The sequence below is a fragment of the Wasmannia auropunctata genome, unplaced genomic scaffold (genome assembly GCF_000956235.1).
Source record: "Wasmannia auropunctata unplaced genomic scaffold, wasmannia.A_1.0 LD335973.1, whole genome shotgun sequence".
NCBI lineage: Eukaryota > Metazoa > Arthropoda > Insecta > Hymenoptera > Formicidae > Wasmannia > Wasmannia auropunctata.
The window spans coordinates 695,875-720,296 of NW_012026917.1; the positions used below are offsets into that span (position 1 = coordinate 695,875).

A 24,422-nucleotide genomic window follows, 5' to 3' on the forward strand; every position below is an offset into this window, starting at 1 on the left:
AACACTGTAATGTATACAGTAACGTTTATTTTCACCAATATAGATTAATTTTAATCTCGGTTTAACTTACTTTTTATCTTTTTCTAGTTGTGAAAATGAGACAAAGATAAAAAATAAATTAAACCGAGATTAAAATTAATCTGCATTAATAGAAACAAGTATAAATGTCAGTTGGTATTACACAATTATACGTATATATATTTTTATCCTAATTAATTTATAATCTTTTTTATTCAAAATAAATAATAAAGTTTAAATATGTAAATAATAATGCCCGTTGCAATCATAGTATTAACTACTGTTACTACTGTTAATTACTACTACTACCGAAGATCTCAATTGTTTATTTTATTATATTTAATTAATTCATGCTTCTAAATGTGACAACTCAATTGCAACTTTTACTATATAACTACTGTCACAGCTCTATTTTATATTTTTAATCTATATAACAATTAAACAGTAATCGTGACAGAAGATTGCGATTGCACTGCCAATTATTATTATTGTGCATTTCGATTAATTCATGCACATATAGGCCTAACCACAGTATTAGCTATTGACTGTACATGTAATATGTTATACGTATTAAGGCTATGCAATTACTATTGCATCTGTCAAATTAATTCGCGCGTTCAATATATAAATAACAATTGAAATATTAATTGCTCAACTACATACGTGATATCTATGTATTAGCACTACACAATATTAAAGTTATCAATTACCGCGTTTCTCGATTAATTCATGCATTCAATATTATAGAAACATCGACATTAACTATTTTACACTACAAAAACATGCAAATGTATGGTGATCGCGGCCAACACAGAATATCACGACCACTGCGCATACTTCGATCTAACATTCATATGTTATTTTTTAAACATAATAACTACACTATCTACTATCTCGTATATCTATATCTATGTATTAGCACTACACAATATTAAAGTTATAAATTACTACCGTGTTTTCAATTAATTCATGCGTATAATATTATAGAAATATCGACTGTGACATTAATTATTTTTCACTAAAAAAACATGCACATGTATGATGATCGCGGCCAACACAGAATATCGCGATCACTGCGCGTACTTCGATCTAACATGCATGTTATTTTTTAAACATAATGACTACACCATCATCTAATTCTTATATCTATATCTATGTACTAGCACTACAGAATATTAAAGTTATCAATTACTACCGCGTTTCTCAATTAATTCATGCATTCAATATTATAGAAACATCGACATTAATTATTTTACACTACAAAAACATGCAAATGTATGGTGATCGCGGCCAACACAGAATATCGCGATCACTGCGCATACTTCGATCTAACATGCATATGTTATTTTTTAAACATAATGACTACATCATCAACTAATTTTTATATCTATGTATTAGCACTACACAATATTAAAGTTATCAATTACTACCGTGTTTTCAATTAATTCATGCGTATAATATTATAGAAATATTGACTGTGACATTAACTATTTTGCGCTACAAAAACATGCACATATATGGTGATCGCGGCCAACACAGAATATCGCGACCACTGTTAATTTCTACCGCGCATTTCGAATTAACTCGTGCACACATAATTTTATAGACACAACAACCGTACCATCAACTACAGCTATTTCATACTTCTAATATACAAAACAGTGATTGTGGCCAATATAGAATATCGCAATCACTGTTAATTACTATCTTGTATTTTGATTAATTCATGCATATATAATTTTATAAACGCAACAATCGCAATATCAATTACAGCTATTTCGTACTTTTAATTTACAAATTAAGCAGTAATTACGGCCAAAATAGAATATCGTAATTACTATCTATTACTATGCATTTTGATTAACTCGTGCACATAATCAACTTGAAATTTGACAAATGATACTACGATTGCACGGAAGTCATTTGACGGAACTGTCGCATTACTCTATATTTATACACAGAATTTATTTTTATTTGCTACTGCATGAAAGTTGTCGTTAGAAAAATTTAATATTATAAATATTAAATTAGTTAATGGTTTATTACTTATTTTGAATATTAAAACACTAATAATAGCGCTTTTAATACTCAAAATATGTAATTAATCAATTTAATACTTGTCAATATTAAATTTTCTAAGAGTAACTCGTGTAAGTATTAAAAATTATTTAGTGATTTTTTATTATACAAGTACTCTTAAAGAAATTTATAATAATCTAAATATTAAATTAATAATTAATGATTACTTATTTTGAGTATTAAAATCACTATTGTTAGTGCTTCTAATAACTCAAAATAAATAATTAATTATTAATTTAATATTTATACAATTATAAATTTCTAAATATTAAATAAATAATTAATGATTAATTACTTATTTTGAGAACTAAAATCACTATTGTTAGCGCTTTTAATAGCTCAAAATAAATAATTAATCATTAATTATTAATTTAATATTTAGACTATTATAAATTTCTCTAAGAGTACTTGACAGAATTAACGCATTAATAATCGAATGACAAAATATATATTGTATTATTGCATAGTACTATCGCGATAATTGTTCAACATTTTTTTTTATATCATCAATGCTACATGCTTATTTTCGTCGAAAATTTAGTCGCAATCGCGTGAGATTCGCTTAAAGAAAAAATTCATATTTGTACTACCGACGCAAAATGTACTGCGTATATAATGACGCGGCGACGCTGCTTTTGGTTAAACATGGCCGGGGACGCGGGAGACGCGGGGGACGCGAGCGTAAGGCGTCTCGATGTCGTACAGATACCGAAATGTCCGAATTACCTTAATTACCTTAATAAACCGCGGCGATTGGCCGTGTTCGATCGCTCTATTCGACGCTTTGCGGGCATTGCCGTGAATCCGTGCGATCGATCTCGATTCGATCGCGGGACGGGACGCGCGGCGTCCTGTGTGTGTGTGAGAGAGACGGCAATATGGCGCGGCGGAGAATCGGACGCGAACGGCACGACGGACTTGCGATCGCGCGGAAGCGCGGTTAATCGCGCTCGCCCGAATCGGAATCGCACGTCCCGACGACGCCTCGCGTCGTACACGATACTCTCGACGTAGACCAGCGCGCGAAACGCACTTTTTTCCCGGGCAAAGATCGCGATTAACGCGGAACGCGATTTCGCGACGAACGTAGCCGGCGCGATCCGCGCGAAGTATGCCGCGCATGCGCGTGTCGCTCATCACTCGCGTTAGCCTCGCTCGGCCGATATTCGAATGCACTCGCGATATTGCAGGTTTTGTACGAAAGTTAACGTTGGCGGAAATAATTAATGAATACGCGTTAATCGTCCGTGCCGTCGCTCGTGGCGAAAACGTTGGTAGTTTACAGCGCGTTGAATTGTAATGCACACAAATTCGAGGGAGAATTAAATTACCGTAAATTCGTGGACCGATTTGTGCAGCGATAAACTTGCGCGCAGCACGTATATATCGACCTGCGATATGGCGGATCCTGTATTACCAACACAAACCGTCGCTACGTGATCAACATATACATTATGCCAACTGCAATACTCGCATGTTCACCGATCAATCGAATTGTATGCGTTTCAAATTTTCAATTGGACGAACGCGATCTAATATGCGGTATTTCAATTTATACGCACGTTCCGAGAAGTGAAATAAGCAATTGGATCAGCATTGACATTACAACTCGATTAGTCCCTTTTAGGGAAAGAGCGAGACGGAGGGAGCGAATCTTTATGCTCCTCGCGAAATGTCTTGATTTGTTTCAGATTGTTTTTTTTTAAATTGACAGCAGCGAGTGATCTAATTTTATGACGCCGAACGCGGGCGATCGCGGTCTGCTAATGCATGCGTCATCGCGCGTGCGCGGAAATGGTCCCTCCATCTGGATACGTTTTCCAGCAGCGTCACTGTACGCGCGACGAAAATCTATATCAATCTATATAATTATAAAATGGAGGAGAAGAGTCAGGCCGCGGAGCGAGACGCCAAGAAGGATGAGGGCCACGAGAAAGACGCGCGGAACAAGAGGTACGCCGCGAACGAGCGCCCCGGTCCGCCCCGGGGGAAGATCGCGTTTACGGCGCGATTCGCGGCCTCGCGCCCCGCACTTCGCCGCCCCGTTCTTAACCTATATTCGCTCGACGAAATCACCCGGTGGACGGAATTCGCGCCGCGTAATTTCTCCGCCGGTCTCCCCCCCCCCTCCCCTCCCCGGGTGATCTTCTCCCGATCGCGTTTCTCTCTCGACGCCGGGCCCTTCTTGATCGGATGTCCGTTCGGAGCGATCCCTTCGTTTACACGCCACTCGCTCCCGTCAGTGGCGTGTAAGCATGTCATTGAGGATATAATTTGTTTCATCGTCAAACACCTAAACACTACTGCAGGGAACTGCAGTCTTGTGCTTAATTACTTATTTTTTAATCACTATTTTTGTACACATGCAAATAAATGAAACTGAATTTTGTGTTTTTCTCTTTTTTTCTTTTGCAATTATTCATTATACAGAGTTTCATATTTTTGTTATATACACAGTATCGTGATTGAATCTCGCTGAAGTTATTAAATGTATTCTTTAGCATTGACCGTTGTTTACATTACGTTAAGAAACTCGCTACTTTGTTGCAGCTCCAAGAAGAGAGAGGCTCGGAAAAAAAAGAAAGAAGCGGCGCACGCAGCTAGCGAAAACCACAACAATAACACGGAGGAGAAAGAGATGCCTAGCGCGTGCAATATCTCTATAAAGGATATTCAGATGGCAATGGAGGTATTCAATATGCAACAAAAACCTGCCAAAACTCAGGAGGAAGCAATGCAAAAGCCTTATCAATTTTGGAGTACTCAGCCTGTACCAAAAATGGGTAAGCTATCAAACTCATCGCGTGGGCAATTTTATGTGTTATTGCTGTTTTTCTAAACTCGTGTTACTGGTTTCCAGATGAAAAAATTGTGCGTAACGAGCCAATTGAGCCTGACAAGACAGCTATTCGAGAGGAGCCGTATTCGCTACCTGCCGATTTTCAATGGGATACTTTGAACCTAGACGATCCTCTGGTGTTGTCGGAACTGTACACATTACTCTCGGAGAATTACGTCGAGGACGACGACGCAATGTTCAGATTTGATTATCCTCCCAACTTTTTGAAATGGGCGCTGCAGCCGCCTGGCTGGTGCAAAGAATGGCATTGCGGTGTGCGAGTGAGCAAGAGCGGACGTCTAGTCGGTTTTATCTCCGCTATTCCAGCCACTTTACGCGTCTACAATCAGTAAGTAAATCGTACTCTTTCGCTCGATTGCCCCCTCCTCCCCCCTCATTTCGCAACGTAATGTTTTAAAAATATTTTCAGTTCTCAGAAAATGGTGGAGATCAATTTTCTGTGTGTGCACAAAAAGTTGAGATCGAAGAGAGTAGCGCCTGTATTGATACGCGAAATCACGAGGCGAGTGAATCTCAAGAGCATCTTTCAGGCTGTGTACACTGCCGGTGTCGTTTTACCAAAACCTATCGCGACATGCAGGTCAGCATTAGAGAAGTACATACGAGAATTCATTGCAACCAAGCTAACTAAATTACTTGACACATGTATATTAGGTATTGGCATCGATCGTTAAATCCAAAGAAGTTAATCGACATCAAGTTCTCCCATCTCACTCGCAACATGACGATGCAGAGGACTTTAAAGCTATACAAACTGCCAGAGAATACAAAAGTACCGGGTTTCAGAAAGTTGGTTTACCAAGACATACCACAAGCGCATAAAATATTGACGGAGGTAAGTGTGTAAAGCCTTAGAACTTTTCGGCACATTCGACAGCGTAATATCGATCTTCAACATTCATATCCGTATTTTACAGTATCTGGAGAAGTTCGATCTCGCTCCGGTATTCTCCGTCGAAGAGTTCGAACATTGGTTTCTGCCGCAAAATGGCATCATTAACAGCTTCGTTGTGGAGAAAGAAGGTAAAATCACCGATATGGTGAGCTATTACACATTGCCGAGCTCCGTTATGCATCATCAGACACACAAGACCCTCAAGGCTGCGTATAGTTTTTACAATGTGTCTACCACAACACCGTGGCTCGAATTAATGATGGATGCCTTAATATCCGCGCGCGACGTAAGTTTATTTTTTGTGCATCTACCGTACACTTTTCAAAACGGAAACCAAACGTAACGTGTGATCTTCATTTGCAGTTGGGTTTTGACGTGTTTAACGCACTGGATCTCATGGACAACAAGGAGTTTCTGGAACCCCTCAAATTCGGTATTGGTGATGGCAATCTTCAATACTATCTATATAATTGGCGTTGTCCCAGTATGACACCTGGCAAGATCGGACTTGTGCTCCAGTAGACTTCTAGTTAAAAAAAAATCGCTGTTTAGAGAGAGAGCGAGAGAGATGACATCTTTTGCATGTGCGGTCTCGCGAGAGATCAAGAAATAACAATTAAGTATGAGCGAACAAGGGACATATAGCAGCGCAATAAAAATGACCCTTGTTAGCCAGGGATAAGGGCAACCTTAATCTTTCTTACCAATAGGAGTATTTAAACGTAATTGCGGTGGTCGAAGGGAATCTGAGACATCTCGTAAAATCGGCAATCCAACGGATAACTCGATTCCTCGAAAATCGCTCTTGTTTTCATCATTGGCGCCTCTTGAAGATTCTAGATTGAATTATACACGATCGGGATTACTATAAAAAAAAATTGTGCATTGTACAGCGCACGTGTATATATTATTATATATATATTTGCGTAACTCGAGCAAATGTAGATAAGCATTACACAATTAATAGCAATTATGCGGGAAGCCATCCCGTAATTATTTGAGAATTTTCGATTTTCCATCATGTATAAGCCTTTAGACGCCAGATAACTCTATCCGTTATTTTTCTTTCCTTCTCGGCTAATTAGACGACTTATGCCGGAGAGTAAGTGACAGACGAGTTGAAAATAAAATTTATTGAAAATAATTGCTTTTCACTTTCTCTAGCTATTTCTAATTTTTATCTTGTCCCCATTCATTTCACGCATCCATATCCACATGAATGAATAAGTGATTTGTATTCTGTGACAGCATTTTTCACACTGTCAATTATTAGCAACCTATATAACGGCTTTAGAACTCGGAGACCTCAGAGTTACATAACCCAGGATTTCTAGTTCCGATTAGATATGCAAGACACGAAATACGAGTAAAGAAACCAGTTTCGAGCAGTATCAAAAAAGAAAAAACATCCATTTGATTACAACATCAAATATATAGTTCTTCGAGTTTTCAAGAAATTGATTATTTTGTTAAAGAAAGAATTCTGCTTTTTTAGAAAATTATCCAACGCGATCCTGACGAAAGAAGTTTTATCCTGAAGTGAAGTTTGCATGGACTCGTAGAAAAATTACGTCACACGAATATATATTTTCTATTTTTTCGAGTAAAAAAAAATATAAAAAATTATTTCCTCGTTTCATGTGCCTCAAGGCATAAAGATCGCGCAACAGTATCCTTTTTTATCATTATCGTGAACATCGCGAGTTAAATCGTCTCATTATCTTAGCGCACGGCCGACGCGCAAGGTCTCTCCGAAGATAAGAGAGAAAACCCGGTGATGTGCCCGTAGCGATTAACCGGTTAAAATTTACATTTTGCTTTTAGATAGGGAGGTGACGTCCGAGTAACGACGGGCCTTCGATAAGTTTGTAGTCCCGTCGTATGTACAAAACGATCGATCAATGACGTTGAGCAGACAGGAGGACACCGGGATGCCGCGTTCCACCTTGAATGAACATATTATACAAACGGTCGATCGAACGATATGGGCCGAGCCTAACTATTGCTTGTTTACAGCCGCTTTTTTTTTTCTAGCAGCGCAAAATTTGCATCTAAATATATTCAAATTCATATTAAAATTAACTGATACAAATGTCGGCCCTTATAGTTAATGCAACGGGGCTAAACGACGGTCAGAAAAAACTGAGTCAGGGATACAATTAAATGGGGGCTTGCTGTAATACCTGCAAACGTGACGTGGTTTTCTTACGAGGAAGCCAATAATAACTAGATATATCGTTTGACAAAATTGTCATATCTTTATCGATATTTTCCTATGCTGAATGTCGCGTAAATAATATCTATAATAGGCTAAATAACATAATAATATTTGAATGAGATAATTAACTCTTCGTATGTGTACACGGATATTTATCCGAATATTTCCATTTGGGAATCACTAATTCAAGTATGGTATTCTTGCAATTTATGTATATATATTAGATTTTTATCTATTGTTGTTTTAGTTAATGCCGCAAATATTAAAAGCAAATTGTTATGATATAAAAAAGAAATGCAGTTTTATCAATTTTTCACGAAGTCACGTTTTCCATAAAATGTTTACGATATACCGGAATTGTTTCCGATAACGATAAAAGTACGATATTTTTATATTATACATCAAATATTTATATCATAACAATAAATATCTAGAAATAGTCTCTCTCCCTCTCTCTCTCTTTTTTCTCTCTCTCTCTCTCTCTCTCTCTCGCCTCTCTTTTAGCACATATTATTTATTAATGTTACACTTTTCTCATTGCCAATGCTCTTACGGTAAAATATTTCTCTTGCGACAGTAAGAACCTCGAAGAAATTCCTCTTGTGGGAGGTAGCTGAGTAGATCTCATGATCACTTGTTAACCCTGATCGCTTTAAAGTGACGGAAAGTTTTTCATCATGGGAACAAAAAGAAAGAGACAGATAGAGAGAGAGAGAGAGAGAATGTTTTTTTTTTCGTGAGAGAATACATCGTGTTTCGTCATCCAGGAAATTCCTGACCATGCTGGTATCGATCTCGGGTCGTGTTAATGGTAATGTCGATAGAGATGCTCATCGAGCGCAATAGTTACGCGCACACGCGCCCTTTGTACTGCGGTATAATAATGAGCGAGAAAAGGGGGGAAAGACAAAGGGGGAGAAGGGATTTGTGCAAAAAGCGGAAACGTCAAATCGTCGAACAATACCCGGAGCCAGATAACACTACGAGGCGCGGACGAGCAGGAGTAGGTGGGGAAACATGAGACACACGATGTGGAATAAATACTGGCCTGAAATCGAGCGGAATTCAGTCGCAAACCTCGTGTACTAACGACGTAAACGTCTGATATCACTGTGGAAGGGACCCCGTTCTCGCGCGGACCCCAATTTTGTTTGGCACCACCTTACCAATATTATTAATTAGTGCCGCCCCGGTGCCGCGACTCTCCCGAGAACGTTCGAACGTCAGTTTGTAATTCAGTTTGTAAACAACCAACCAGTGGATCGTTTACCACCGAAGTCTGTTGTACTTCGCGAAACTTCATCGTCCAAACGCGGACCAAAGGCTACCACGATGTTTCCAATGCGATACTCTCTGATCTTTGCCTTCGCATCCGTCGCGGGCGCTACTTTTTTCGGGTATCTTTTTTCGTTTGAAGAGCATCATATTTCTCTACCCTCTGAAAAATCGTGAAATTCGCAAATTGTTTAGTTTTGTTCACTTTCAAGTAATTATCGTCTTCGTGACCTTTTTGCATATCCGTTATATATAGATATATAATTGAGTGTATTTTAGTTTTATCAGTTTTCAAGCAATTTGTCGTCCTTCGTTGGTATCTACCAGACATAAATTTCTTTGACTATAATTTTGAATCATTTAATAATTCGATATTGAAATATGTATTAAATTCACTCATATTTTTGCAAGTAAATTGCATAAACATTTACATTTTTAAATGATCTGTCGCGTCTTTTTAGACTATAAATATATTGCTACATAGTTATTAGTACGATATCGCTAATCTAATTTTAAAGATCCTAATATAAACGCGAGGCGTCCAAGAGGTTCCGGTGGACCGAAAATATCTTATCTAATGGGTGTCATTGTCCACGCTTACGAATCACCTCGTGTTTTTCTCCAGCTTCGGCACAACGACCCCCGGAACAGGCAACCCGCGGCAATTCGACGTTTATTGGAACGTGCCCAGTTTTATGTGCAATAAATACAATGTGGTATTCGATGAGCTCAAGAATTTTGGAATTCGACAAAACACGATGGATAAATTTCGCGGTGAAGAGATCGCGATCCTTTATGATCCTGGAATGTTTCCGGCGTTATTGACCGATAAAAATGGTAACTTAAAAGTGTATTTTATCGCTAAATAAAATTATTTACAAAAATCTACAAAAAACAGGGTTTTGAATTATTTTTTAAATATCTCAATAATCCTAATCAGATACTTTTTAAATATTTTTTAAACATTTTCAGAATTTTTTCGTTATTTCGATCACCGATTTAATTATCCTTTATATTTTCAGGAGTCGTAACAAAAAGAAACGGCGGCGTTCCTCAAGAGGGTGATCTCAAGGAACACCTCGAGATGTTCCGGAAGCATTTGATCAAGCAAATCCCAGACGGGTCGTTTAGCGGTGTCGGCGTAATAGACTTCGAGAGCTGGCGGCCGATCTTCCGGCAAAATTGGGCCTCTCTCGAGCCCTACAAAACCCTATCCATAAAGCTGGAACGTGAGAGGCATCCCTTTTGGATCGACAATGCCATAAAAAAGGAAGCAAAGCGTCGCTTTGAAAAATACGCCCGAGTATTCATGGAGGAGACCTTGAATATGGCGAAGAAGCTTCGACCTAAAGCCACATGGGGCTACTACGGTTATCCGCATTGCTTCAATCAGTCTCCCGGCCAGCCCACCGTGCACTGCAATCGTCAGGCTATGGCAGAAAACGACGGGTGAGTAATACTTCCGACGAGGATCAATAATCCAACATCCGATAGCGTGCGTGTAATTTTATAGTAACGTATATGTGTAACCGCGTCGTTACACTTTGCACGGAGTGCACTAATCACGAGATGATCTCCCGATCTTCGCGGCTTGACATCGGGGGTCGTGCTTATCGCTTCGCCACCGCGGGTGGAAAAGAATTTACGAGCGTATATAGTGTTTAGTTCAGCCGGCTGATTTACGATAATGACATCACCCCGGATACGAAGGCGGTTGTGGATCTCGTATTAAGATTACGATGTTCATATCAAAATAGGTCAATGTCGAGGATAGCGGGGTGTTAAAAAACAACCTGCAGCGTTTCGTTACCGGCGCGCTATCTAATCGCGCGCGCGGAGCGCGGGCGTTAAAGAGGCGGCCGCGAGCGTCCGCAATGTCGGAGCTAATCGCAGGTAATAATTTCCGTAGAATGTCTTGGCTTTTCACGCCCGAAGACGCGCACTTGCCTTCCGTGTACTTGCGGCAGGAGATCAAGGAGCATGATCGGGTGGGCTACGTGAAGGGCAGGGTGTCGGAGGCTCTACGCATGGCAGAAAGAAGTCCGCGCAAACAACAAATTCTCCCCTATTACTGGTTCAAGTATCAGGATCGCAGAAATAACTTCTTGACTAAGGTGAGTACTTTCGAGCTCCTTGAAATGTTTGCCGAAACATTGGTGTCGATGTTCTGAGAATTTATCTATATGCAGAAAGATACGGAGAACGCGTTCGACACGATCGCCAGCCTCGGCGCCAACGGTCTGATCATTTGGGGTAGTTCTGAAGACACGAATACGGAACAGAAGTGCAAGGATCTGCTGCAGTACGTGAGAGATACTCTGGGACCAGCGATAAGGCAGATCAAACGGCTCTAAGCGGCGGAATAACGCCAAGCTTGAGAGCAATTGCACTGTCTCCAGTACAAATTTTTTTTTTGTTTAATTGACTATTAATTCGTGATTTAATTTCTCACGATTTAAAGTCGGCACATTTATTTTATTCGTAGGATTCTTGTGCGTACCTGGCATGATAAGATACATTTGTAAATTTAAAAAATATCGTAAAAATACCGTGTATATATATATTAAACTTCGAGAAGCTTGATGGCTGCTCGGGGGAATCGAGGGCTAAGATCACGAGAGACCGCGAGAGAAGGAGAGGGAGGGCAGCTTCCAGCTTGGCCCGGCTCCGAATTCTTGCGGACCAGCGGCGAGCCCTAGTGATCTCGTTAACGTCGGCGGAGGCGCGCGTCGCGGCGTCCGGCTCGCCATCCCTGAATCCTCCTCTTCGTCACCTTCGCGCCGCGCGTCGCCTGCGAGTCCGACAATCGCAGGCTCGGTCTCTCTCTCTCTTTCTCTCTCGGCTACGATCGATGAGCGCGCGCGATGTCGGCGTATACGACAAGTTTTACTGGTTCGCGATATAACGCCTCGGGCGATATGCTTTTTACAGTACGCGCGACGCGTTTTGTAGAGAGGTGGTAGCCGAGGAGATCTCTTTCCCTTGCTCACGGTTGATCTCTTCCCCTCCTCGCATTCGCCTCGCCGGGGCCCCTCGCCGTCGTCCTTTCTCCTGGCTCCGTCGCACCTGCGGTGAACGTCGATGCCGCGGCGCGAGATCGACGAAGAGGGAGAACGGAACGGGAACGCGGCGCGGAACGGGAACCGAACGCGTACCGCGAGTAGAAGGAGGAGCTGAAGGAGAGAACCCGGTGGTGGAGGTGGAGGAAGAAGAGAAGAGAAGGAGGCGGCGGGCAAGCGCGGGGGGAGGAGGAGGAGAACGGAACACGAGAGATCGGCAGCACAGTTTCGTGTTCAGCTTAGCTCGGTTCGGCTCTCTCAGCTTTGTAGTATCGGAAAGCCACCAAGTACTCGAAAAGGTCGAAGTGCTCGTACGCACTCCCTCGAGCGGTCCCGCGCGCGCGGTTCACCAGACACGAGAGTCTCCGGAGGAGTTGCAATTTCTCTCTTCCTTTCTCCGTCCGCGTCGCGGAGAGACGCGAGATTCTGTAGTCGCCCGAGTCGCGGCGACTAGAATACCTGTTGCTCGCGCGAAGAGACCGGCGGGCGTGTTGGTGCGCAGTTCGCGGACGCGAAACAGCGGCGACGAAGGTGACGTGTACACCGGAGGAGGTGAGTGACAGTTCCCTCTGAGGGAAAGCCAAGGTTTCCCGGGTTCCTCGCTGGCGCACTTTGAAGTCAGATCGCGACGCCGAGCATCTCCGGCTTCGAGCGAGCTCAACTCGCGTTATGTATTCTGAGACAGACGTCTCCTCTCGTCGGGCTGCTGCGCGACTCCAGCTGCTCCGAAAAAATCGCTGACTCTCGGAAAGTCTCGAGTCCGCGCGCGCGTTCAGCGAGAGTCCGTCTGTCTCTTGCGAAATTCGAAGCGCATATTCGTTCGCGCGATATTTGTGTGCATGTGCATCTGTGTTCCCTTTGCGTATGTGTATATATACACGAATGCGTGTACGTTCCGCATGCGTATGCATATATATACATACAAGCGAATGCTCTCGCGCCGACGACGCCCGATACGCATGTGCACGCGACGATAGACGCACTCTCATCGCTCCGGAATTCTGAATATAGCGACGAGGGAATTTTAAAAACTGAGAGCTTCCCGGCGCGCGAGTCTATATTGTTAACAACAGAGCGAATAGAATCTCTCGGATACGGGCCGAGTATACGATCTGCCATAGAATCTTCCGTAAGTTTGCGCTTTCTTTCTTCGTGCTGACGCGTATACGTTTCGAGAGCACGGTACAATCTCTGCATAGGTACCTCCGCGCTTCGACGAACGGGCAACCCAACACCAGCTGATCGAATTACGATGATCGCGGTTCTCCTCCCGTGGGCGAGGAGACCCGGGGACGAGCTCCGAGCGATACAGAAGCCTATCCAAAACGTTTTCGGCCACTAATCCTAATGCCCGGACCCCTATTCCGGACTTAATGATAGCTCTTCTTAGACGCAACAGTTAAGTTCCAAGCTAAACTGTTGCGCGGTAGCGAACCCGTAATCGGTTCCTTTCTAACGGAGACTGTCCACGATTGGTCCACAGCGCCGCAGCTACCGTCCGACTTAATTGGTCGGTCTTATAGGTGTCCGACAAGGTGAGAATATTGACGCTTCGAGACTCCGAATCGGCATCGGTTGATTGTCGAGCGTTGTATCTCTCACGAATAAATGCGTGAAAATGTATCCTCTCTTGTACGTCTTCATTTTAGCATCAAATAAAAATCTTAGCTGAAACTATGATTAAATCTTCCAACAGAAAATTACGAGAAAGACTGTTGTGTAGAAATATTGTTTAACGCATCTGCTTCTCTTCTTCAAATCTTGTTTTTATTCTGTTTCTTTCTTTAGAAACCGTTATCGCAATTGTCTTATAATTATATACATGTATCTTTATTGCGATTGTCTCTGAGCGTGAGAAACTCAAAAAATGCTTTCGCAGAAAAATCGATAAAGCATATAACTGTATACTTCTGAGCAACAACGCCGATAGGAAAAGGACAGACAATTCGCAATTAGCTTCTCCTTGTCTTTTACGTAAACAAGGAAAGGAGGAAGAAGTGCTAAAGGGGTTTTGGCCGGGCGGGCAAAACGGGTTGTGGGGGAGGGGGCTGGTAGCGCCAGAAGTAGCTGGCAGGCTCGAGGAAGACGAAAGGGACCGTTTTAAAGAGGCGAGCATTAAAAACAACAATGTCATTACATTTTAACGACCTGTTCTTTGGCTCTGCCCTCCCTTTTAAGAGCATTCGTTTGCAGGTATGTGGTCCACGCTCACGGGGGCCACCACACCGTGCCGAGGGAGGCCCCTACGGTATCGCGCACACGAGTCGCGTGTGCTGCGCGTACGCGGGGCCACCTCGTTGCCAGCTACCACCTCCACACCTTCGTTTCCTCCTTCACACAACAACAAATTCAACGAAAAGCTGGAGCTCGGGTGCGAAACAAGAACAAGCTCACCAAGTGTTTTATAGCAAACGTATCTTTCGCGAAAATGCACGTTAAATAGAATTCGATCTATAAAAGGAAAACGACGAGTGTTTCAATTGGAGCAGCAGACTTCCTTCAGATTCTTTCTCGTAAGAAATACATTGCGATCTTTTCGCGAAAGAGAAGTAAGGTAAAAGGAAAATCGAGACACACTTCAAACGCGAGCTACTTTATCACGAGTGGAAGCTACTTTATCACGGAACGAAGCGAAGCTCGTGTAAGTCCTCTTCCGCCTGACTCGTCTCCCCATCCCCCTGTCCCCCTTCTCACGGGCACCAGTTCGTTCCCCACACGCGTACCGGGGCACGCCGTGCAGCCCGCGAAGAATTAGTATGGGCGAAGAAACAAAAGCACGAGGAACCCGCGCGGAGGGATCAGCGACGACGAAGAAGATAGAGGAAAAAAAGGAGCCGAAATGGCGCCACACGTTCAGCGTGTTTTCGGGGCATCCCCCAGCGCTGTTGGCAAACTCCTTTTTTCGGCGCCGTCCGTCTCCCTCGTGCCCACCTCGTTCCTGGTTCTCCCTCGCGTACCCTGCGGGCCCCTCTGCCATCTCTTTCTCTCTTCGGCCGGATATTCTCGCGCGATCCGCACCCCTCTCGCGCAACTCCTCTTTTATTTCCTTACTCCTTCTCTATTCTTCAAGCTCACTCTGTACCCCCGGGCCATCTATTAGTTCGCCCACGGTACCCCAATATCTTAAAGAGTAAAAAAAGAAAGAGAGAGAGAAGAAAAATAGGAAGGAGAGAAAAAAAAGTCACGCCGGCGTCCCAACGAAATGTAAAATTAGGGTATGTCAAAACGGGGGGTGGAGATTTTCATTAAAACCAATGGGAGATTAAAGCCCGAGACACCTAATTATAGATATATCACTCGCCGTCATCTCCGGATCGCTCGGGCCATGCGCACCGGATCATTAAGTTCGGGAGATTGAACTTCGGGACGACCGGATCTCCTTCTGTCCCGGCGAAGAATATTATACACGGGCCGCGGGTTGATCGACGCGCATACAGCTTCGGCACTGCAGAAGAAGCGGGAATAAATATTATTTTCTTCCGCTGGGCGCGGAATTTTTATTGCGAGAAAAACAGCGCGATATGCTATTACGACGGTGAGCAACCGCGCGATCACGCGCGCCAGGATTATGTACGCGCGCGATCTACGTCGCTTACGGTTGCCGACGAGAGAATGCTGGCGAAGGTGGTCGAGTTACGCGGAGAGGGAATTGATCGTACAGGAAATACTAGTATGGTTTTGATCGGCATGCGAGAGCGTACGACCGCGCAATACGTACTTTTCGCTGACAAATGTAAATTTCTTCTTTCTTCTCTTCTGCTTCTGTTCTTCGATACTAAGCCGTGGAATACGCAGTTAATTATAGTGAATGCCGTGTGCATTTTTATGATAAAAACATAATGCCTATTTCTTCTTAATTTACTTTCCACGTAATTGTTAGAAAAGAATTATTAAAAAATAAATAAATATTACGCAATATTGTTTTTGTTAAAAATCTTTAGTATCATTATAAAGCGTGAAAGCAACTGCGTTGGCTTCCTTGTTGGCTGACATCATCGATATGTATAGCTAAATACCACGCTGTCTTGATGTCTCAGAGTTTCTTGACGATCTAATATCTAACGCTAAAACGCTCGTGATACGCATCGCGCTTTTATAACGAACGCGCCATCTCGTCGAGCGATGCGCTGTCGACGTAGAATAGATGAAGAGAGATCAACGATATCAAGAGGGGATCGATGGAAAATCGTCGGGGATTTCGATGGGGTACACACATGGGCGGACAGGCGCGGCGCTCTTTGTGCCGGCACCGCCTAGGCTCGGGGGCGCGTCAAATTTGCTTGAAAATCAAATTAATCTCGCGGCTGGGCGCAAGACCCTTTCTCTCGTTTCATCCTTCTTTCTTCGCTTCTATCCTACTGCCTCTCCGCTCCCTCCCGCCGGTGTATCTCTCTCTCACTCTCTCTCTCTCTCTCTCTCTCTCTCTCTTTTCTTTCTCTTGCTCTTGCTCTCTTCATCTTCTCTTGGTATCTCGAGGACACGAGCAAATCGAAGGCACGGGACCGAGATGGAGGCGAAGAAGGAGGTGGGCCGGAGGTCCTCCGTGCCACCGACACGGACCCAGAGGCGAGAAGAGAAGGTGGCGCAGCAACAAAGAGCTTTGGACTTCTGGCTGTGGTCATTGCAGGGCCGTAGCCATTCTACGTTGTGGAGTAGAGAAGTTCAAGTGTATATTCATATTTTAAATTTAAAACCATTTAATATAACGCAGAGCGTGATAATATGCAAATTTGTAAAGGATATAAAGAAGGAAGAAACAGAAGACTACTTCCGAATTATTATTACCAACGTCGATTAAATAATAATAATCTACGTAATTGGATTTATTATTTAAACGTACTTTCTAGCTAAACATAAATAAATACATAAAAGAACACTTAATTAATTATTATTATATTATATAATATTGTCAACTATAACTCTGAAAAATATTAATCAATAATGCAAAGTGTAAGAATAGTGGAATTATGAATTAATTATGAATTAAAGTTAATATTTAACACAGAATGATATGAAATTTAATTTTACTAGCGAGGAACGTCGGGAAGCTAATTTCATTTTGGCGTATATGTCGATTTTATCATATATATATTTTTGTATTTTATGTGAATTTATTTCCAAAATGTTTGTTTCTAAATCTAAAGATAATGACGATCTTGTAGGTTTGAAAACGTTGCATCTCGAAGATGCCGATGACCGTTGTTAGTTGTCGTCTTATTCGAGTACGTCCCTGCTGCATCCTATTCGGTCATTCAAATCTCCGCTCGTAGAAATGAGACGGGCGGCCGCGCCGTGTTGCCCCACACCTCTGCGGCTTCGAAGCATACAGGGTGATTCAACAAGAATTACTCAAGAGACCTAATTTTTGAAATGCGATACGTTTCTCCGGATTTCTCAAGTTGCGTCCTGTAAACAAAGCCCCGAAACCAAGGATAAGATTTATCCTTGAGATACGACAAATTCAATAGTATTATCGAGAGAAAGAAAGAAATCAATCAACTGTCTCGTTTAATAATAATCGTATGTCGTCAACTATAAAAAGACGTTGAAATAGCTACACGCTGTTTTGCACACCTTTTCGATTATTTCTGATATTCCAATCGGCCGGTTTCTTTCAAATTCACGAAATCGGCCTGCAGCCCTGACTGCACACCGCGGTTCTTAGAACTTGAAATAAAAAACGGAAGATCGAAGAGATTCTACGTGAGAATAAAGGAGGACGAAGGGTTGCGTTGCGGAACGAAGAAAAAGATCCTTCCCGTGAATCGAACGCGTTCATAAGACTGGATGGGTATAGTGGAAGTCGTGGAGTAGGAGGAAAAGGAGACGGAGGAGAACGAAACAGAAAATGAGGCGACGAAGAGAGGCGGTGTGAGGGATAGGGATCCACGAGAAATCGAAATGCATCCGTGGGCAAGACGGGCGAAGAGACGAAAAATCGATCCTCTCTCTGGAAATACCGGCGACCAATTGTCCGGCGAGGGACAAGATTCTTGCCGTTGTCAGGAATTCAGCTCGCGAGTCTCTCGACGTGGACGTGAATCCTTCGGCGGACGGGCACGAAGTACCTATGCAACATCGCGGGATCTCTCAGTTTCGGTGCTTCTTTTTTTTTCGGTGCAGCCGAAAAAACAAACCACGTAATTGGAACCGCGTCCTCCTGGTTCGACATTCGTATCAGTGTCGTTGTCGTTGATTCGCGGAAGATTTAACCCTTAATAAATCGAGACGATTCATAACAAGTGTATTTAAAGTCTGAAACACTTTTTCAGTATTAGATAGATAAACGTTTATACATTCAAATCTAAACGTATTTTTTACGTACAGATTTTATCACATTGTTATTTTTATTTATTCTTTCTCGCGATATTTTACGATTACCATTATTTATATAATTTTTATATTTAACTTGAGCAAGGAAAACAAGTTTTATAAAGATGTATATAAATTTTCTTCCACTTTTCTTTTACATCAGCAAATTCTTTTTATTTGCGCAACTTTGATCTTCATTGTTTCTATTTCGTTGTACTTATTTAAATGGAGACCACGTTCTTCTATCTTATATCTTTCAGGCGCCACATATCCCCTGACTTAAAAAAAATATATACGTCGCCGGAAGAAGAGTGCATCGTGTTCCCATGGCACGGTGCCTTAAATCCGCCGCTATTTATGACGGGGACATCCACGACGAATTCCCTCCTCGCCTCTGCGCCAAGCTCCGTCAGTGGAGAAACACGAACTTCCTTTATCTCGAAATCTCGGAAAGTTAAAATTCGAGCATGCCACATTGAGATCGGGGATCAGGCCTTAACGATCTATGAATGAAACGCGTCGCGCCGTCCGTCCAATAACGAGAACCCGTTCCTTCGTTTGGCGCCGAAACGAGCGGATCGCTTTCGTAACGCGCTTTTTTTACGGATACTTGGAGGTCGCACGCGAGCCATTTAATTAATCTCTCGGTAGCGAAAGTAATTTATTCGGATGCTTTCTTTCATATATATATTTCACAATTACTTTGAGAAACCAAGTAGTTAAACATCTTTCAAAATGACTTTTAGATCTATATACACGTACGTTGTGTGTTCCTTGCCGTTAACGCTTTGCTTATATTGATTTACAACAAAGTTTGTAAATATTACGAGTGCGAAAGAGTGAGAAGAAATAAACAAAGCGTAGTATCGTACTGATAAATCTGTGTGATGCAATTCTCGTCAGTCATTGAACCCGAAAACACGAGTTGAATAGCATGCTATCTCAACGGTTTCAGATGACATCGAACATGACTATCATCTCCATTCGGATAAATAATCTTTCAGATGCTTAACGCGCTTGTTGCTGCGGTGTTTTCGTCGATTTATAAAAGAGATTAAAATTTATACTGAAGACTAACTGTTTCTTTTCTTTCCATTTTCAACGCTGAAAATAATTTCGCAGTCGCGCGAATTTTTCATATCTTCAATCGTAAAGAAAAAAAAATCATATTAATCGATCTTTTGTCTTAATTATTTCATTCACATTGTCTGACTAAATTGAAAAAGAAGGATAAATTTAATTGTTAAGACTCTTATATATAAAATAAATTTTAAATCATATAATATAAGAGCTTATACACGAATCAGACGTAGTCTTTTGTATTGATGTACGAAAAATTGGAAAATTTCGGATATTCAATTTCGTCACATTGTGTTTTAGGAGATCATGGGGACGATATGGCGGCTGTCCGCGGTGACGCTCTTGTTAATGATGCATTCTGCTCTGCTCAGTGCTCATCGTGAACACAAGGTTCGTCTTTGTTTCATTAACATTATCCTAAAGCTGTCCAATCACTTTATCATCGAATCTTACTTGGAATTTTTGTAAAACAATAATAAATAATAATTTTGTACGTTAATCTAATAATATACAATAATTTTGTACCTTAAGTCTGATTTTTTAAATATTGGACTAAACTCATGAAAAATTTAAATTTTTGTTAGGTCCATAACATCGTGCTGTATCCTGATAAGCATAGCTGGTGCAAGACGACGCCCATAAAGCAGGTGGTGACATGGCCTCAGTGTTCTTCGCAGGAATTGGACAATAACGTCTGCGTCGGGGCTTGTTTCTCATACATGGTCCCACATAGCGAACCCTCCGCACCCGGCGATCTCATAAGACCTTATTGCGACTCCTGCCAACCTCTGGACAGCGTTTGGCATACTGTGAGTTTATATAATATAAAAATCGTAAATTTTTTAAGGCTCGATTTGATAATCAACGTTTTATCCCTTAAAAATGATTTCCTCCCTGTCATTTTCTCGCAATAAATTACTCATATATATATATATATGTAAGAATAGTTATCGCGTTTATCAAAAAAATATTTCGCGCTTATCTTTATTATCTTACAATTAGTAATCTTTATGCACTCGATAAGATTGATCGATAAGGTCACAACAAAATTGCATTTTATCATTAATCGTATTTTCAAAAATTACAACACAATTTGTAACACAGTTTCACTTTTTTCCGTCTCTCTTTCCGTTCTCTTACAATTTTTCGAGCTAGAAATTTGATAATAAATTATTATATAAATATACATGTTAACAAGTTTTTTAAAAATGCTGTGTAAAGTATTTGGTTTCTTTGATATATTGAATTACGGAAAATTACTCCGTATTCTCAGGTTACGCTGGATTGCAAAGACGAGCAGAACAATCCAGTGACTATGCAAAAGAAGGTGCAGATCATCACAAACTGTTCCTGCAGTTCCTGCATGGAGACCTCGAAGATCAAGCCCGACTACAACACCTTGCTACAGTCCCTGACGGAGGAGAATTTGGACAAGAATGTGAATGTGGCGCACGAGACGCCCGATTTGCTGCTGGATCCGAACCTGAACGCATCGAAGAATACGACGAGAGAGTACAACGGTACGCAAACCAACGAGCGGTTCCACCAACTCGTCAAGAAACTGAAAGAATCGCAGAAACAGGACGAACCGCGTATGAAGGAATTTTTCTCGAAGGACGGGGAGGAGGCCGACTTGGAAAAGTTAAAGGAGATGATTAAGAAGTACAGCCAGGAGAGCAAGGAGAGCCAGCACGAGCATCATCATCAGCATCAGCACGAGCACGAGCATCAGCATCAGCATCAGCAGCAGCAGCAACAGCAGCAGCAGCATCTTCATCACGGGCCGCATCACTCCCTGGTGCTGGACTCGGATGTGAAGGAGAAGATCGACGTGGAGCCGCATTACCTGCATCCCGCCGTTGCTGGGCAAGAGATCAGTTACCACGACAACATCCTGGTGGGTAAGGAGAAGAAGAAGGACTTCTAGGCCCGTCGAGAAGAGCGGAATTCGTCATTTGCGCGAAGCCATCGCCTTCGTTCGCCACGCTCGCAAAAGAATCGCGGTAGTTGATTGAGATTCGTAGAAAGACGCGTATAGATACTTTGATAAGCGAACGATTCGGGATACCTAGTCTGCTATCTGATTTTAATTCTACGTATTTATTTACGTAACGATAATTGGATCGTGAGATATTAATTGTTGATATATATTTATTGATAATTATTTTTACAAAATTACGTAATAATGATTTTATACATTTTTACACGACAATTACTTTTACAAGAGAAGACGAAAATCTCCTGTATATTTTGTAGCTTATCGTAAAAGAACTTTTTTAAAAAAATGGTATACGAATTAAAAATAAATGTAAATCCGCGATATTTTGAAATTAATTATCTGTCGCTATTAAAGATTAGAAAGAAAAATCGCAAGAGCGTGCGTGAGAGAGAGTGGAAAGATTGGGATGGGAGAAAATTCTAATATATATTTAATTGTTATTGCGTTAATTAATTATTTAAATAGCTGCATGACAATCGGGGCGTTTACTCGATTTTGAGCACACGGAGTGACGCTTTAGTGAGATTTATATCCCGATCGATAAAAGTATGTGAACCGGTACCCTCGGGTCTGAATATCAGTCTCGATATGACATCGACCTCTACAACATATGCATTGTATTATTCTCCTTAGAGAATAAAGATCATCATGGTCAACAACATTCACGCCTTCTCGGTGAGATTTTTGCGAATCCCATAGATATTCTTCATTTCCTCTTTCGTATTAAAGAAATATTATACGTATATCATTAGAAATATATCGCTATGCATAACGTTTTATTCTTTGAAATTCGAAATTCTTTCCATTTAACACGTACCTTCTCATCCTTTATATTTCCTTGCATTTATTCTTTGCAACTATTTTGTACTATAAGAATTTTTGTATTTTTACGTCATCGTCCAGCAAAAGCAAGTTTTACTAATCTTTACTTTATTTCTCTCACGATGCTTTAACTTGAGGAATGTTTTCTCTCATTCTGTAGATAAATTAGAAATATTTTAGAAAAAAACTTTTCATTTAGATAAGTAGATCAGAAACTTTCTTCCGTTTGCGTTAGATTTTATCAAATATATTAATAAGATAAGCAGATAAAAATTAGAAAATATTTACGTGAAATTCTTTAAACAATATAATGAACTTCGATAGTCGAAAAGATATCTGGATAGCTGGATTCAGAGATTGCCTAATTTGATGAAATTAATAAAGATAACGGCATGATGAATTCAACGTTCAATGATAATTTTAACCGAAGATATTTTGATTTCAATGCTAGTCTAGATCGGGATCGCAAATATTCTTTAAATTTTGCCATTCAGGTGATGATCATGAATGAACTGTCTTCGCGTTACGATCGATATTGATTTATAAAGCGCGCGTAACAATTGATATTGACCTTAAATCGCGAAGGAATTTCGGCTAGATGCGGTTTTAAAGAGTTTGTCTCGGCGCTATCACACAGCGGATCTAGATCGTTGACAAATCGACTGGCAAGCAAACGTCTTATGACGATAAGAAAAGACGGCTTTCGGCCGATGGTGGCGGTAGGCACACATACTGGTCTGGTGGAAAGAGAACGCGATCAGCAGCGTGATATATCGGCGCGGGAGCGCAGTGTCGTTCGATGCGCCGTCGCGCACCGTCGTCGTTTTCTCGATCGCGCGACCGCGAGATCGCGATCGAGGGACGCTCGTCTATCGAAGATCCGCTCGAGACACGCTCGAGACGCGGTTTCCGATGAGGTGACGGTGAGCCTGTCGAAACCCAGCGCGATGCACGGAAATCCCTTGGTTTTCGACTACTTCTAAGGTTTCGAATTCCACAAGTATCATTCAAGTAGCGGGTTTTTATCTATTGCCGTTTCGAAACACGAAATAACATAGTAGTACACGGTCATTTCTAAATATTTTCTATCGATATAGGGTGTAATTTAGAATCCATTTTTATGGATTGTGGTCGCTGAATTAAAATCCCAGTACCCTTACTTTCTTATCGGTACTTTTTTGTACCGGCATTTTGAAATTAGCAGAAGTAGTTTCACTACTCAGTGAGAACTCAGTGAGAACTGCAACACGGTGCCGCGAAGACATTATACATTCGTCTCACGAGGAAATAGATTGCGGAGAACTACGAGAAAGCTCGCAATAATTCACTGTTGATCATCGTACGACACCAAGATGGATACAATACAAGCGAATGGTAAGACTTCCCGAGATCGTTTATCCAAGTGTAAAACTGAAGCGTGATTTATGATGAAAGATTGGGTCTCTCTCTCGTTATCCTTGTCAAACCGTCTCGCTGTATCGAACGCGTTCGCTTCGTTCAATATGCCGCCGGTTATCGGCCTCATGCCTGGAATCCTTAATACGCTAATATTACGTATAATTATCATTTTAGTAAAGTTAATTATTATTTAGCACTTTCACTGAATAAACTTTTAAAATTCGTATCGCAGCTACCTGTATAGAGTTCCCGAAGTAATTATATGTTTTGCTCAACAGGCAGTTCGAAGAGGAGACAATCCTTAAATCTTACATAAATAATATTATAACATACTCACAACTGAAATATGCAAACTAAGGAAAACGTATTTTCATAGTATGCTAGCTAATATCAACGTTTTAAAAATA

The 24,422-nt window shown here is 41.4% G+C and overlaps 3 protein-coding genes across 3 annotated transcripts; all 3 read left to right on the forward strand.

Moving 5' to 3' along the window:
- The first annotated feature begins 3,870 nt into the window (after positions 1-3,870).
- Positions 3,871-6,996, forward strand: LOC105454882 (glycylpeptide N-tetradecanoyltransferase 1). Its single transcript, XM_011697823.1, has 7 exons — positions 3,871-4,050; positions 4,648-4,880; positions 4,958-5,285; positions 5,367-5,537; positions 5,612-5,792; positions 5,875-6,138; positions 6,216-6,996. Exons 1-7 carry the CDS (start codon positions 3,974-3,976, stop codon positions 6,372-6,374), a joined length of 1,413 nt encoding a protein of 470 aa, XP_011696125.1. The 5' UTR covers positions 3,871-3,973; the 3' UTR covers positions 6,375-6,996.
- Positions 6,997-8,519: 1,523 nt separating this feature from the next.
- Positions 8,520-11,894, forward strand: LOC105454883 (hyaluronidase-like). Its single transcript, XM_011697824.1, has 5 exons — positions 8,520-9,467; positions 9,971-10,182; positions 10,368-10,794; positions 11,255-11,459; positions 11,535-11,894. The coding sequence occupies exons 1-5, from the start codon at positions 9,403-9,405 to the stop codon at positions 11,697-11,699; spliced, it is 1,074 nt and encodes a 357-aa protein (XP_011696126.1). The 5' UTR covers positions 8,520-9,402; the 3' UTR covers positions 11,700-11,894.
- Positions 11,895-12,610: 716 nt separating this feature from the next.
- LOC105454884 (probable serine/threonine-protein kinase DDB_G0280133) lies at positions 12,611-22,567 on the forward strand. The gene is made up of 4 exons (XM_011697825.1): positions 12,611-12,956; positions 20,097-20,186; positions 20,381-20,605; positions 21,070-22,567. The coding sequence occupies exons 2-4, from the start codon at positions 20,103-20,105 to the stop codon at positions 21,721-21,723; spliced, it is 963 nt and encodes a 320-aa protein (XP_011696127.1). The 5' UTR covers positions 12,611-12,956; positions 20,097-20,102; the 3' UTR covers positions 21,724-22,567.
- Positions 22,568-24,422: the final 1,855 nt, after the last annotated feature.